Consider the following 13166-nt stretch of genomic DNA (forward strand, 5'->3'; position numbering starts at 1 on the left):
GAACAGCAGGATGAACAGGAGCCAGCCAGTGTGTCCTGACAGAAACAGAGACCAAGAGCATTCTGGGCTATGTAACAGCAGCACAATGAGGAGACTCCTCTACTGTGCACTTATCACATCATATCTTCATACCGCAAATGGTATTGGGCCCCCAATACAGGAAATGGCATAAAAAAGGTGGAGAGAGTTCAGCAGAGGCCACCAAGATGCCTGGGGGCTGGAGCACCTGCAATGTAGGAAGTGACTAAGGGAACTGGACTTGTTCAACCTAGAAAAGAGATGGCTTTGGGGGACCTCATGGTAGCCTTCCAGTATGTGTGAGGAGGTTATTGAAGGGACAAACCCAGGATCTTCACTATGGTGCATGGCAGGAGGACAAAAGATTGTGAGCATAAGTCAAAACAACAGCAGTTTCAAATGGTTAAGAAAAAAAATGTCACTTTTAGAATAATTAGGCATTGGTTCATGTATCGAGAGAGGCTGTGGGATCTCTGTCCTTGGAGGTTTTCAGGTTCAAGCTGAACAAAGCCCTGAGCATCTTGGTCTGAATTCAATGTTGACTATGCTTTGAGGAGGAAGCTGGATTGGAGATCTCACAAGGTCCCTTCCTGCCTGAGTGATTCTCTAATACTATTTTCAGAAGAAAGTGGAAGAGATGTAAAGTCTCAGTGACCAAAATAACCCCAGACCTTGAGCTCTTTGTGCAAAGATCTCTGAAGCACCAGAAGAGGGATCAGCATTTTATAGATGTTAAAATAAACAAAGAGGGCATTCCCATCCTTTAGATTGTGCCTAGACTGCCACCAACCTCCCCATCTGCTTTTGTGTCTAAGCTATAAATAAAATCAGCTTGCCTACAGGAGGAACTTCAGTGCTAAGGGCATGGCAAGAAATGTTCTGGGAGCTTCTGGGGCTACAAAAAATGACTCAGGACATGTCAGCTACTTTGAAAGACACACTATCTCTCAAGTGATTAACATATACTTACATGGCCCACTCCAGCTTCTCATTCTTGATGGAGTTATATAGTGCCTGAAACAAGACCATGGTATTAGCTGTGTCTCTCATGGAAGACATGTCTGGGTTGTGGAGACCACCTCCTTCACATTCTCTCTGTGTTCTTGGAGAGATACCTTCCTTGCTGAACTGTCCCAGAGAAGTATTCAGCTGTTAGCAGCACAACTGCTGTCCTGCTAGACCCTTTTTTGTCCGTGTGCCACGCTACATATTGGACTGGACACATCAGCAGTAGAGGGGTCTGGCAGCCAGCCTTGCTTGGGAGCCTGTATATGACGTTTTTACTAATTCTGGGTGTTGCACCTAGTCCTGAGTGAGTCCTAGCCTACACAAAGATGGTAGAAGACTCTGGGGTATGTCAAGACACCTCCAGTGTCTCAACTGGGGGAAAGGGACAGTGGAGGCTTGAATGCTGCCCTGTGAAGCAGAAGGATGACTGACCTTGGGGATTAGCTTTTCCAGTTCCTTCTGTACAAAATTCCCTGGGGCACTGGGAAAGAAGAAGGAATGGGCTAGGAAAGCACAACATGGAGGAGACCATGACTATACTGAGGGGTAGGGTAGGGTGAGGTCTGCTAGGAGGCAAGAGTGTTGTCTGAAATACGATGTGACACCTCTGATGTGGCACTGGTCCTTTCAACTTCCTTCCATACAGCAAAATCCAGGTCAGGCTGCTGGACATGCAGCAAGTGCAGACAACAATGATGGTGTTAAACCACATGGAAGGAGAAAATACCCACTTCAGGGTGTTTAACCAGTAACCCATGGTACTGAACTAGTTGTGTTGCAGCACTACATCTAATTACACGGAAGTGAAGGCAGAGAAAAGTATCAGTGCCAGATGGTCATATTTTGGGGTACCTAGTTCTGTGCATTGTCTGGTACATCACAGAGCTACTGCAGGGGGAGGGGGATACCTGGTATGCTCTGAGGGCAGATATGCCACAAATCTGGATAAAACACCACCAGGGAACAGACCTCTGGTGGCTCACTGCAAGTTAGCAGAAGCTATCCTTGTGGGTTACAATTCTTCTAATGAAACAATTGTGCCCCAGAAAATGCTGATTCAAGGGCTCAGAGTGTCCCAGCAGGACTAGGTGGCACTACAATAATAACGACGATAGTATCCCACTGTCTATTTATATCACCTTACCTTCAGCAAATCCTTTGCAAAGTCCTTCCCATCGTTCAGTCCATCCAAGTTTGCTATGAACTGTTGACACGACATCTTTTTGCCAATATTCTGTAAGGCAAAGAAGCAGCTCATTAAACTTCTGAAGAGTTTTGATTTTAATAAGAGATGTGGGTTCGAGTCCCACTTCTGACACCAAAATAGACTGTGATGGTTTCACTTCTTTCGCTTGCAGACAAACACAGCTGCTCTCTCACTCTCCCCCTACCCAGGGAGTAGAGGAGAGAACTGGAAAGGTAAAAGTGAGAAAACTCATGGGTTGAGATAAAAACAATTTACTAATTGTAATAAAATAATAATGATAATAACAGTAATAACAGAACACACAAATGAGTGATGCCCAGTGCAATTGCTCACCACCCACCTACCAATGCCCAGCCTGTCCCAGCCAGCGATCCTGTAGCAGAGACAGTCCCCAAACCGCAATCCTGGATCCTGAGAGATCCCTAAGAGAATACCACCATTTTCTGGTCAATCCTGGTTAATGCACTGACCGTGACGTGATATGATATAGAATATCTCATTGGCAGAGCCAAATGTTAATTTCAGGTTTTGCAATTTACTGTGCTTTTCCCTCCCAGTCCTAATGCAGCTGTGAATCAGCCAAAGACAATGGCCTTGAGCTCCAGCAACAACTAATAACATCAGTACTTTTATCAACATTCTTCTCATAACAAGTCCCACACTGAACCTAAAACACAGCTATTCTGGCTATTAAGAAGAAAATTAACTCTATCCTAGCAAAACCTGGACGGTATCTTCTAAAGAACAATTTTATGTGTAGTGTTGAAGTCTGGGTTTGTCCCAGGAGCTCAAAGATGAAAGGTCTTCTGCTCCGATTTTCTATTGAGCTTTTTGCTTGATTTGCTCATTCCAGCACCCAAACATTTAAAATTACCTCTTTTTTAATGGTGGAGATAAAACACCTGAAAATAAGCTCTCCAGCTCTTGCTCCAAACTTCCTAAGTGATCTCACCTGTGGTCTCCAGGTTAGTCCTGGTACAGGGTCTGTACTCTCAAACTCAAGACAAGCACTCAGACTACCCTGAAATTGCAACGTTTGGATGGGTCTCCAAGACTGCTGTGTGTGAAATCATGTGAGTATGCAGTGTCAGCATCTGAAGACTGCCAGCATCGGGCAATGACTTGTCCTTCTTGGAAACTGCTATTTTTGATTACCATTACAAAGAGAGACGATCCAGCTACTGGTACCCCATGAACTTGAACGCAGTGGCAATACACATACACTGGGAGAATCTTGCAACGTGGAACACACTCATCATAAATTAATGCCAAGACTATTTCATGCTGGTGCTGCCAGTTCACCTGGCATCCCTTGTATCAGTTTCTGGCATCTGTCTTACCAAACCCTTTACCCCTCACCATAGCCAAGTGACCTACTTTCTCAGCCTGCAAGGGTCAAGGTGCTAGAGGCAGGAAGCCTTTTTCCAAGCCTCCTCCTTCAGTCCTACCTTTCCAAAGGACTGAAGCAGAGGTGTGGGAGTCAGTGGGAATTGTAGGGTTCATAAAAAGGAGTCTGAAGGAGGAAAGATAGATGTCTCCAGTGCCATGCCATATTGCAGCCTTCACACTCTGGTGTGATGTATCCAGGGACAGTCCCTGTGGGAACATCATGTGGAGTGGACAATGGAGTTAGTGAGAGGAGAGCATGAGCTGCCACCAGCTGTCCTAAGGATCCAAACAGCATCCTTACACTGGATGGGCTTTGCATCAAGGTATCAACAGGGTGGCCATCCAGGAGGACTTAGGAGGATGGCCAAGAACAGCAGAGCCAGCACCCTGCTTAGGGGCTCAGTGAGGAAGAAGAAGGGTTTCACTGGGTGACTGGGAGGGGATGAAGCTGCAGCAGATGATATAGGAGGTGCCCTGCAGGGCAAGATGTGTCCTCTGTGCCAGAAAATAACCTCCTGAGGGAGACTGAGACCAGAAACCCCTGCTCACAAACATGCAAAACATTACCTGGAGGCTTCTCCCCAAGTGAAAGCATAAGCAAAGAGTGAGGCCTTGGGATTAGCCCACAATGGTCCCCCCACACTTCCCATCTCTGTGTGCAGACATACTCTTTGACTACACAGGGAGCTGGCACTGCCTTTGAGTAGCTCTGTCTGATACTCTTAATCATGTCTCAAGTTGCTGCCAGCTCCAGATGAGCTGGCACCCTTGAGAGATCAAGAAAAAGAGGAATAAAGCGGCGTTACAAATCTGCAGTGCCTGGGGACACAGTGCGGCATCTTTGCCTTCATCCGGGGAGCCCCACAGCTGATGCCCATAGCTGAACCCCATAGCTAGAGGCTACTGCCAGCTAGTGCTCAGTAGGGGCATTAGGTGCAGAAGAGCTGCAGGGCAACATCATGGCATGCTAGGGTTTTTCACCAGAGGGAAGAGAGATTTGTGTACTTGCTGGCCAGTGAATTACAAGGAAAAAAAAAAAGCCAGCAGCACAATGGCGTGTAGATGGAGAAAGGAAGGAGGGTGAGAGAGCATATTAAAAAATGCAGTAATGAACCTCCATGAGGGAGGGAGTTTGGAGGTGAGGTAAGTATATTGCCTGAGACCTTGAGGCACCAAATTACTTTGCACTGAGAGGCAGGAGAGCAGGAGTGCACAGCACAGGTCTTTCTGCCTGCAGAGATTTTTTGCAGTGGTTCAGCAATGAACACAGAGACGAACACATTTTAGGTGAGTGAATACAGTGAGATAAAGTGGCACAAGTTACCAGCCTCACAGGCCCTTCTTTGGGTTTCTCATGTATTGCATCCAGGACATGTATTAATCCCAGGGGGTGGTTTCTTTTTTATTCTGTGATCTATTTCTTTCTCTTGCGCAAGAAGATCTCTAAGCTCAAACTGAGACAGCGGCGACACTGTAAAAAACAGCTAATTGCTGAACAATTGAGAAGGATGAAAACATACCCTTTCTCTGACAACCAGAAGAGGTGATGAGAAAGCTCCAGCAAGGATGCTAAATACTGTGAATCAGCTTGTTGGACAAGGTTGTTGAAGCACTGCAGAGTCAGGGGCAGGATTCAGGCTGACTGTCAGTAGGATTAAGCACAGGATGCTGAAATGGCTCAGATGCAATACAACCTCAAGTCAACAACATCTTAACACTTCAGCTTGCTGCTTTGAGAAATGGGCTCAAAGCCACTCAAATGCAAAGCCCTGTAAGTGCCTCCAAATCAACACCAGCTGAAAAGAGAAAACAAAAAAGCACCCCAGGACATGGACTTTGCAACTTCACTTGGTCAACACTTGCAAATAAAGAGTTCTGTGATCACAAGTGTCTTACTATCAACAGAACCAGCCCAAGGGACTGCCTGAGCTTTCACACACTGCAACAGTATTTAGCAAGTATGGGGAATCCCAGGAGCAATTCCGGAAAGGGTGACTATGAGGGTGCAGTGGGGTGCCTTCTTATGCAGTAGGCCATCTTGCTGATTCAGCAAGATCATGACATGGGCATATAATCTCCAGGAGAATGTATCTGCACACCTCAAAGCTCAGCGTTCAGATGTTCTATGTCCCTTGCTGAACTGGGACCTCTGGGTAGGGAGATACATTTTCATTTCTGGCCAGCCAGAATTTTGCTTTTTTGAGGTATATCAGTCACTTACCAGCAATAGAACAAGCCAGCTGGCTGCTTCACAGCCACACGTAGCTACTATTCCTGATACATCCCCCTGGCAGAAAAGAACTTCATGCCATCTTTGCTTGCTACAGGCCATGCAGTAGAGCATGAGAAATCAGTCAGGCAATCAGCTCGCACCATGGTGTGCTTGGATGGAGGGTGAGTGAGTGAACAGTGGATTAAATAGATGAGAAGGGATGACTAGTTAGATGAATGAGTAGACATAGTATCTGAATGGATGGACAGATGTGGATGGGTGCAGACAGTATATGGGAATGGAGAGATGGAGATACAAGGTGCATGATGGTGGTTAGAGTGCATAAGAATAAATTAGGAAGGATGAGATTGACCTGATGGTGGGTAGACAGGGCTGATCCTGCCATCCCATTGTTTCAACCCAGTGTAATTCTCCTGTTTACAACTGGGTTCTTCCCTCCTTTGGGCCTCAGTCATCTGCTGCTGAGCTGATTCACCCAAGATGATTGCAGACCATCTCCTGAAGTGTTTGGGGTGGCTCTATCCACCTCCAGAAGACCCTGGGCATTCCTTGGCTGTTACCAAGTCTCAGCATTAGGAGACTGGTCAGGTGAGTATGGAGCTGGGTGGTCAGTGGGAAAAGCAAGTGTCATGTGAAAGCCCCAGGAAGAGAAGCAGGTTCCTGGGGCCACAGGTCATGAAGACTGGCTAACTGGGGTGCTCTGCCCAGCACTCCCTCTGTGAGGTGTTAAACCAATTGAGCTTCTGGACTGGAGGCCCCAGGCACCAAACATCTCAGCTGCAAAGTGGTGAGTGGGGTACATCTCCTGAGAGCTCCCCAGCATGAACATCATGCCCCTAGCAGGCCTTGCTTTTATTCAGGCTCTTTTGACCTGTCCCAAATACTCATCTTCAAAGGAAAAAACCCAAACAATGACATTGGTATTTCAGGATGAAGTGAGGGTCATTTGTCTGACTGTAACCCAGGATCTTGTAGTGGATGTGTTCTAAACTGCAGAAACAAAATCTCCCCACTGCACGGAACAAACCCACAAACTTTGGGTGCCAATGATCCCTGGTCCACTCAAAGCTGCTGTGGGTAGACTGATGTCACTCTCCAGATGACACCAGCAGCTGCTTATATCTCAGAGCTCTTCAGCTCTCCCAGGGCTACTAACACAGCAGTATTGCCAACACCAAACCATAAGCCTGGTTTAAGGAAAATATCAGAGGGTTTGTGAGATTAATAGTGGTGGACAGGTAGAGTTAGGACCTGCCAGGGATCCCATTTCAAGCTTTGTTCAGTGGCCATGAGAACTGCTGGCCTGCTTTTTGAACAAACACTAAAGCTTGTCACATGTGATTCCAGAAGCTGGGCTTTGCCAAAGTACCAAAATGCAACTGAATGCTGGTGATGCATAAGTGTTGATTTGTCACTGTCCTCCCACGTCCAGTTCTGAACAAGGAGGGATAACATTGATGGTTGAAAAGGAGACATCTCAAAGCTTTGTCTCCAAGGGGCAGAGATGGAGCAGAGGAATACTTACTTTGTCATAAGATCTCCTGGAGCTCAAACAGCACCAGCAGAGCAAGGTAGAGTTACAACAACATGGATTACGCTACAAGGCTTGTAATGTTTGTTGGTGACTGCTGGCTTTTAAATACTAACTCCAGGTGATTCTAAGTGAAGTGTCTCATTTTAAAGACACTAAGTTTTCCGGACAGATTGAAAACAGGGTCTGAGTGCACCTGTGGTAGAAAATCAAAAGTACTAAGGCAAAACTCCAGTGTGGCCAGTTGCAAATCTCATGTTTTAGAACCAGTCTCATTACTTTTAAGCCTGAACTCAGTATATGTGATGGTCACTGCTGGAATGGTGAACTAGCCCATTCAAGAGAGGCTGCTGTAGGTATCTGCCCCTTTACAGAGACACATCAACCACACTTTCCTAACCAAAGGAATTTCCCACTCCATGGCAATGCACAGTAAAACACTGAAACACACACATACACACATAGTATTAAAAAAGGAAATAAATTAAAAAATTATATGCAGTATCATGACAGCATCTTTAACAAAAAGGAGTGAGAGATCAAGTCACACAATCCCAGGTACACTGACGTTTATGGAGGTTTCTTTAGGAGAATTTAATGCGATGTATATTGAATGTTAATGGGTTGCTAAGTAATGAACAACACTGCAGATCACTTAGGAATCCAGACAGACAAAAATCCTTTTTTTCTTTTTTCTTTTTTTTTTTCACAGAAAAAAACAAGTCAAATCCCAGTGCTTTAAAGAAAAATGCTAGAAGGACTGCACTTACCACCTGGTAAAGGGTTAAAGAGCAGAAAGAGAGGTTCCAGGAGCAAAAGGAAGAAAAAAAAAAGGAGGAGAAGGAGAAGAAGAAATTAATGTTACACATGCGAAAAAATAAATAAAAGATTTTTCAAAGAAAAGCTCAGGCATTACTACACCTGGTCAAAAGAAAGTTATTTTTTTCTTTACCTAGATAGCATGAGATCATTTCTTCTTATTAGGCCTCTTAGCCAGCTTGTCAATGAAAAATACAAATGATAAGGTTTCAGAGGCTTAGGAATTTTTTTGCATTTTCAATAATTTCTATCTTCCCAAAGACATCTTTTGGATTTTTTTTTTAATTAAAAAAACCTAGACCAAATAATATTATTTTGGAGTGAAGCTGCATAACTTGCCTTCTGCCACAGTGCTGCTTTTGCTGTTGGGGGAAATGCTTTGATGAAAATACCTCCTTGACTCCAACCATTTCGGCTGAAGGATGAATGCTGTGCGAGACCCTCCCTGAAGCCATCCCCACTGCTATCCCACTGCCTGCAGAGACACTTTGCATAGACATGTTACTGGCAGCTGTATGGGTGGTCATGAACCCAATGTAAAGTTGTTCATAGGGTGCCTGTTCCCCAAAGGATGAGGCTGCATCGGCTGTAACAGCTTGGTACAGGATACAGTGCACATCTGGAAAGGATGCTTTTGCTGGGACCAGTAATTTCCTTCACTGGCTGCTGTGTTCAAACCTTGCCACCCTCATGAAGGCAGTATTTGTGGTATAATGATGGGGAGGGTCTTCCAGGTGGACTGTCAGGATGTCAACAGTGAAACTAGTGACTTTTGCATCTTTGCCATCATAGGTGAAGAGCACTCATGTAGTGTCCTCTTCTCACCCTCACAGAAAAAGGCTCCTCTCAAAGGTGATTATAAACCAGTATGTAAAAAAAGAGCTAGGTTATGGCCTACTGTCCCCTCATTAACAGGCTAATGAAGAGAAAATTGGAGCACATCTCTGCAGATGCAAAACAAATTGTTACCAGCTGGAGGCAGATGAGGAATCTCATGACACAGCTTGGAAGTCGTGGGACTGTGGGGCAGGAAAAGGATGTGCAGGTTTCATGTGCAGAGGCTGCTATAACAAGCTGTCCTCCCATGCCCCTTCCTTCTTCACACAAGTTCTGGGGAGTCTGTGGCTCCAGGTATGAGCTCTCAGAAGGGCTATGAAAGAAGGTACTTCAGTGACCCAAGACTTGAGGAGCCTCTCTACCTCTGTAAAGGGGGCACAGCCCCCTGAGGCTCACAGCCGTCCTCTATGCCTGCACCATAAGGCTGGGGCACAGGGAGGAGATCTGGGTCAATGGTGCTCACAGCCTTCCACAGCACTGAGCAGGGCAGTGTCCATGCGTACTCCCAGATGAATGCTGTGGCAGGGGTCTCCCAGGGTATATAAAATGTCCCCGTGCTGTCCCCTATGCCCAGTCCTATCTCCCCTTTGTAGTTATTTTTCCTCCTGCTCTGCTCTCCTCTCTGCACTCTGGCTGACCTTTTTAGGAACAAATCCAACCTATGCTGCCCAAAAGAGCCTTTAAAAGATGGTGAGAGATCTTAACAACCTCTGCTGTTTTCTAACCACACCTTTGTGCACTGAGCTCTTCTCACCCTGCTCTTGGTCCAGAGGCCACTCTCCAGTGGCTGTCTGTTACATCTTGGGAAAAAGGAACAGCTGGGACTTACTTTGTGTTTTGTGAAGGAAAGATCAAATCTAAACCTGTATGAAACCACTGGCTCCTCTGCACCAGTGTCTAGGATGAGGGGAGCCTTGCATGTCTCCACCACAAGAAGTAGCAGCACAATTGGTGCTGCTATTTGACAGCTCCACAAAAAGGATCTCTCCATGAGAGCTCCTGGGACAGGGCTGATGCATGCAACAGGTCTTGGGAAGAAAGCTGCACTGCTTGTCCCTGTATAAGATAACTGATGTCAGCAGAAGATATGCCTTTGACACTTGAGTGTGGAGTGACACTAAGAGGACTGTCCCCAGGTCAGGGCCTGGCACCCAAAATGTTCCTTCGAGCTGGTCAGAGTACTCTCTGCCAACCTATGTAATTTTTCTAGCAACATATCCTGCATAAGGGGACACACCTCTATAATGAGAAGGGAAAAAGGGAGGATGCATCTCTGAGTACTACTTACATGGCCGTGAAGGTCTGTGTTTAGCAGCATCAGGGCACAGGTGAGTGTATGAATCCCATCTGAAACACACAACAGTCAGATGGCTATGGTTACATCCCTTCCCACATGGTTTCAATGTCTGCTGTCTTAGCAGCCCACCCATTGCAAAACCAAGGCTAGCTGCTATGTCTGGGGATCTTAAAGAATACTTGTTTCTTCAACTGCACAAGATAGTTAAAAAAATAAATAAAAAATCCTCTTTTCTTTCAAACTTTACCTTTTCCTGAAAAATGATCACCAAGTAATTGGCTTTAAAGCAGCTTTGTCAATGGCTTTCTGAAGACCAGGCTTTCTGCTGAGTCTTCCTCCATATCCATTTTGTGCCAATGCTGTTGCAGAATGGAGCAGAGACCCTGGCAAACAAAGCTAATTTTTCCCCAGTTGATCACAGTCACCTCAGGGGTTTGTCCTGAGGTCTTTAGTCATCATTCCCAGGCAGCCTGTAAGCTCTTGAGTTGTTCAACAAACATTATTACTAAAAGTGAGTGCAGCATTTTTGGCTCTCTGACTTAATAAAACTCACATGAAGTTTTCCTTCCATTTGAGACAGCACAGCACCCTCTTCTGTTACCAGGTAGCCTGGTGGCTTGCTGTTATTTCAAATCCATGCTGTGTTCTGAAGCTGTTCAAGGTCAGGAGACTAGCCTCCATGCACCACCCTACAACAGAGATGCAAATGCACTCTGACACATGAACTGGTCCTTGCAAGGACCTCACAAAAGGGCTAGAGAGCACCAGGGAGGAGTCAGAGGCAGAAATACTACAGTTTTGGTCGTTGGTCCTACCCTTGGCATGACTTGGTGTGCTTACACAGATAGGCTGCTCCACAGACCAAGCCAGACATGACAAGATGCTCCTGGATTATTTCCCCTGTGCATGCTGCTCTGTGAATTGGTGCCCCAGAGTCAGGCTGTGACTCAACTCCAGTCCTGGCTAGGGAAGTGACACTGGTCTCTTGTGGGGGTAGATGCACAGCCACAGAGAGCCAGCTGTGGCTCGTCCCCATCCTGGTCAGCCACTAAATAAAGGCACCATTTTTGTGGAATAGCAGCTAGCCCTGAGCACTCCATGCTCAAGGCCAAGCTCTAAACACTGTCAGCTAAAGACAACCAAACACATGAGCTCAGGATGAAGGCAACTAAGCATATGAACTTCTCCCTTTCCTGGAAGAACCATGGTCTCTGAGGAAAGAAGGGTTTCTCATGAGAACATCACATATTTCTCTAAGGGCTGACAGTCCTGGGGACACGATGTGATAGACATCCCCCATCAAGAGAGAATAAACTCCTAAGAAAGGTGCTTCCTTCACTTTCACAAGAAGCAGCTTTGGGCTTAGGACAACATGCCTCCCCAGTGTATATTTTGGACTCTCTGTGGGAGGTTCTGGGCTGACATTTTCACCTGGCTTTACTGTATGATTTTGCTCCGTTCCCACATGGTCCCAGGGTGGAGCTGGTGTCCCAAAACTTGCTATCCTCTCACTGTTGCTTGGCTCAGTTGCTTTCACTTTTTCTCTTGGCTCACACAGTGTCACAACACAACTGTATAGTTCTTCCATGCCTGGGCTTCATCGGTACATGAAAGCACTAATAGTGAGTCCAAGACATCACTCTCTGGAAGAAGCTCTGACACCTCACTCAGGTCAGAGCTTCTGCCACCTTCATCTGCAGCATCCCATCATACAGGCTGAAGTGATCCTTGGTGTTGCCACAACCATGTCTCCATCAGTGGAGGGGTTATTGAATCAGCATGTAGCAATGACCTGAAGTGTCTTAGAAGGCTTTAAGACCTTCTTAGCCACCTGATCATCTCCAGACAAAACTATCTTGACTCTATCATGCTTCTATGCCAATAGACCACCACAGCCAGAGGTGTTTCTTTAGGAATCTAGATAATACACACTGGCTCGAATTTCATTTTGATGGAACATCCTTTGCAAGTTTAGGCTGGATGCAACAAGAAAAAACTGCTTCCTGAAGAAAGAGCTTGCAATAGCTTTCTCAAATTAATACACATCTACTGCATGGTTTTGCAGTATCTGCAAAAGATGTGACCTTCAAGAGCCATTTTGCTTCCCTCCATTGCATCAGCTTCAAGTAGTACTTGGAATACAATTGTATTTTTTTCAAGCCCCATTCAATTCCAGAACTGCATGCAGCTCTGTCCTACCTGGGACTCAGTTTATATTTGGTCTGCAGTAAGTGGTCCTGCCCAGCCTTCTGAAATGTGCTGCCACCATCACAGGCAATGTTGTGTCCCTGAATGTTAATGAATAGGTCATGACAGCAGCAGGAATAATGTGTTTCAGATCCAGTTTTTCTTACTCTTAATAGTTTTGTACTATTCAGGAGTGTAACATTTCAAAAATGGGCCCTGCCAGCAGCTGTGACATCTCCACTGAGGGCTGTGCAATTATGGAAGAGTTTAACTTTCTGGCCTCATTTGTGTTTGCTTTAGCAGACACCTTCTTGCAGAGTGTTCAGAACTGGGATCTAATTTCTCTTCTGAACAGTTGCTGTAGCGTGGCTCCATCAGCAGCTTTGTAACCCGCATTGCCATGGCAAAGCTTGTATTTTGTTTGACTAGTCACTGCCCTCCAAACAGCCTTATGTTGAAGGATGTGGGATGGAGTCGGAGATCTGACCCTCTGTGCTCCAGCTCAGCCTCTGCTCAAGTTGATGTGTGCATGACCTCACAGTGGGTGTTAGACACCTGAGGACCAGAAGGGGAGAAAGGGACCCAAGACCCTTGTCTGTAGGAGTGGGGGTAGATGCAATATGGTTGAGGATTAATTCCA

The 13166-nt window shown here is 45.9% G+C and overlaps 1 protein-coding gene across 1 annotated transcript in view; it reads right to left on the reverse strand.

Moving 5' to 3' along the window:
* Positions 1-988: 988 nt before the first annotated feature.
* The window catches only part of LOC104530668 (PH and SEC7 domain-containing protein 2), a gene marked incomplete at its 3' end in the record, with an annotated part of 28716 nt that continues 16538 nt past the window's right edge, over positions 989-13166 (reverse strand). Inside the window, exons 6-9 of the mRNA XM_029086829.1 lie at positions 10331-10389; positions 9748-9750; positions 2171-2260; positions 989-1032 (exon numbers count right to left, since the gene is read on the reverse strand). Coding sequence (XP_028942662.1) covers positions 989-1032; positions 2171-2260; positions 9748-9750; positions 10331-10389 — 196 coding nt within the window. The remainder of the gene's footprint in view (positions 1033-2170; positions 2261-9747; positions 9751-10330; positions 10390-13166) is intronic.

Source organism: Antrostomus carolinensis, unplaced genomic scaffold (genome assembly GCF_000700745.2).
Source record: "Antrostomus carolinensis isolate BGI_N321 unplaced genomic scaffold, ASM70074v2 scaffold12279, whole genome shotgun sequence".
Lineage (NCBI taxonomy): Eukaryota > Metazoa > Chordata > Aves > Caprimulgiformes > Caprimulgidae > Antrostomus > Antrostomus carolinensis.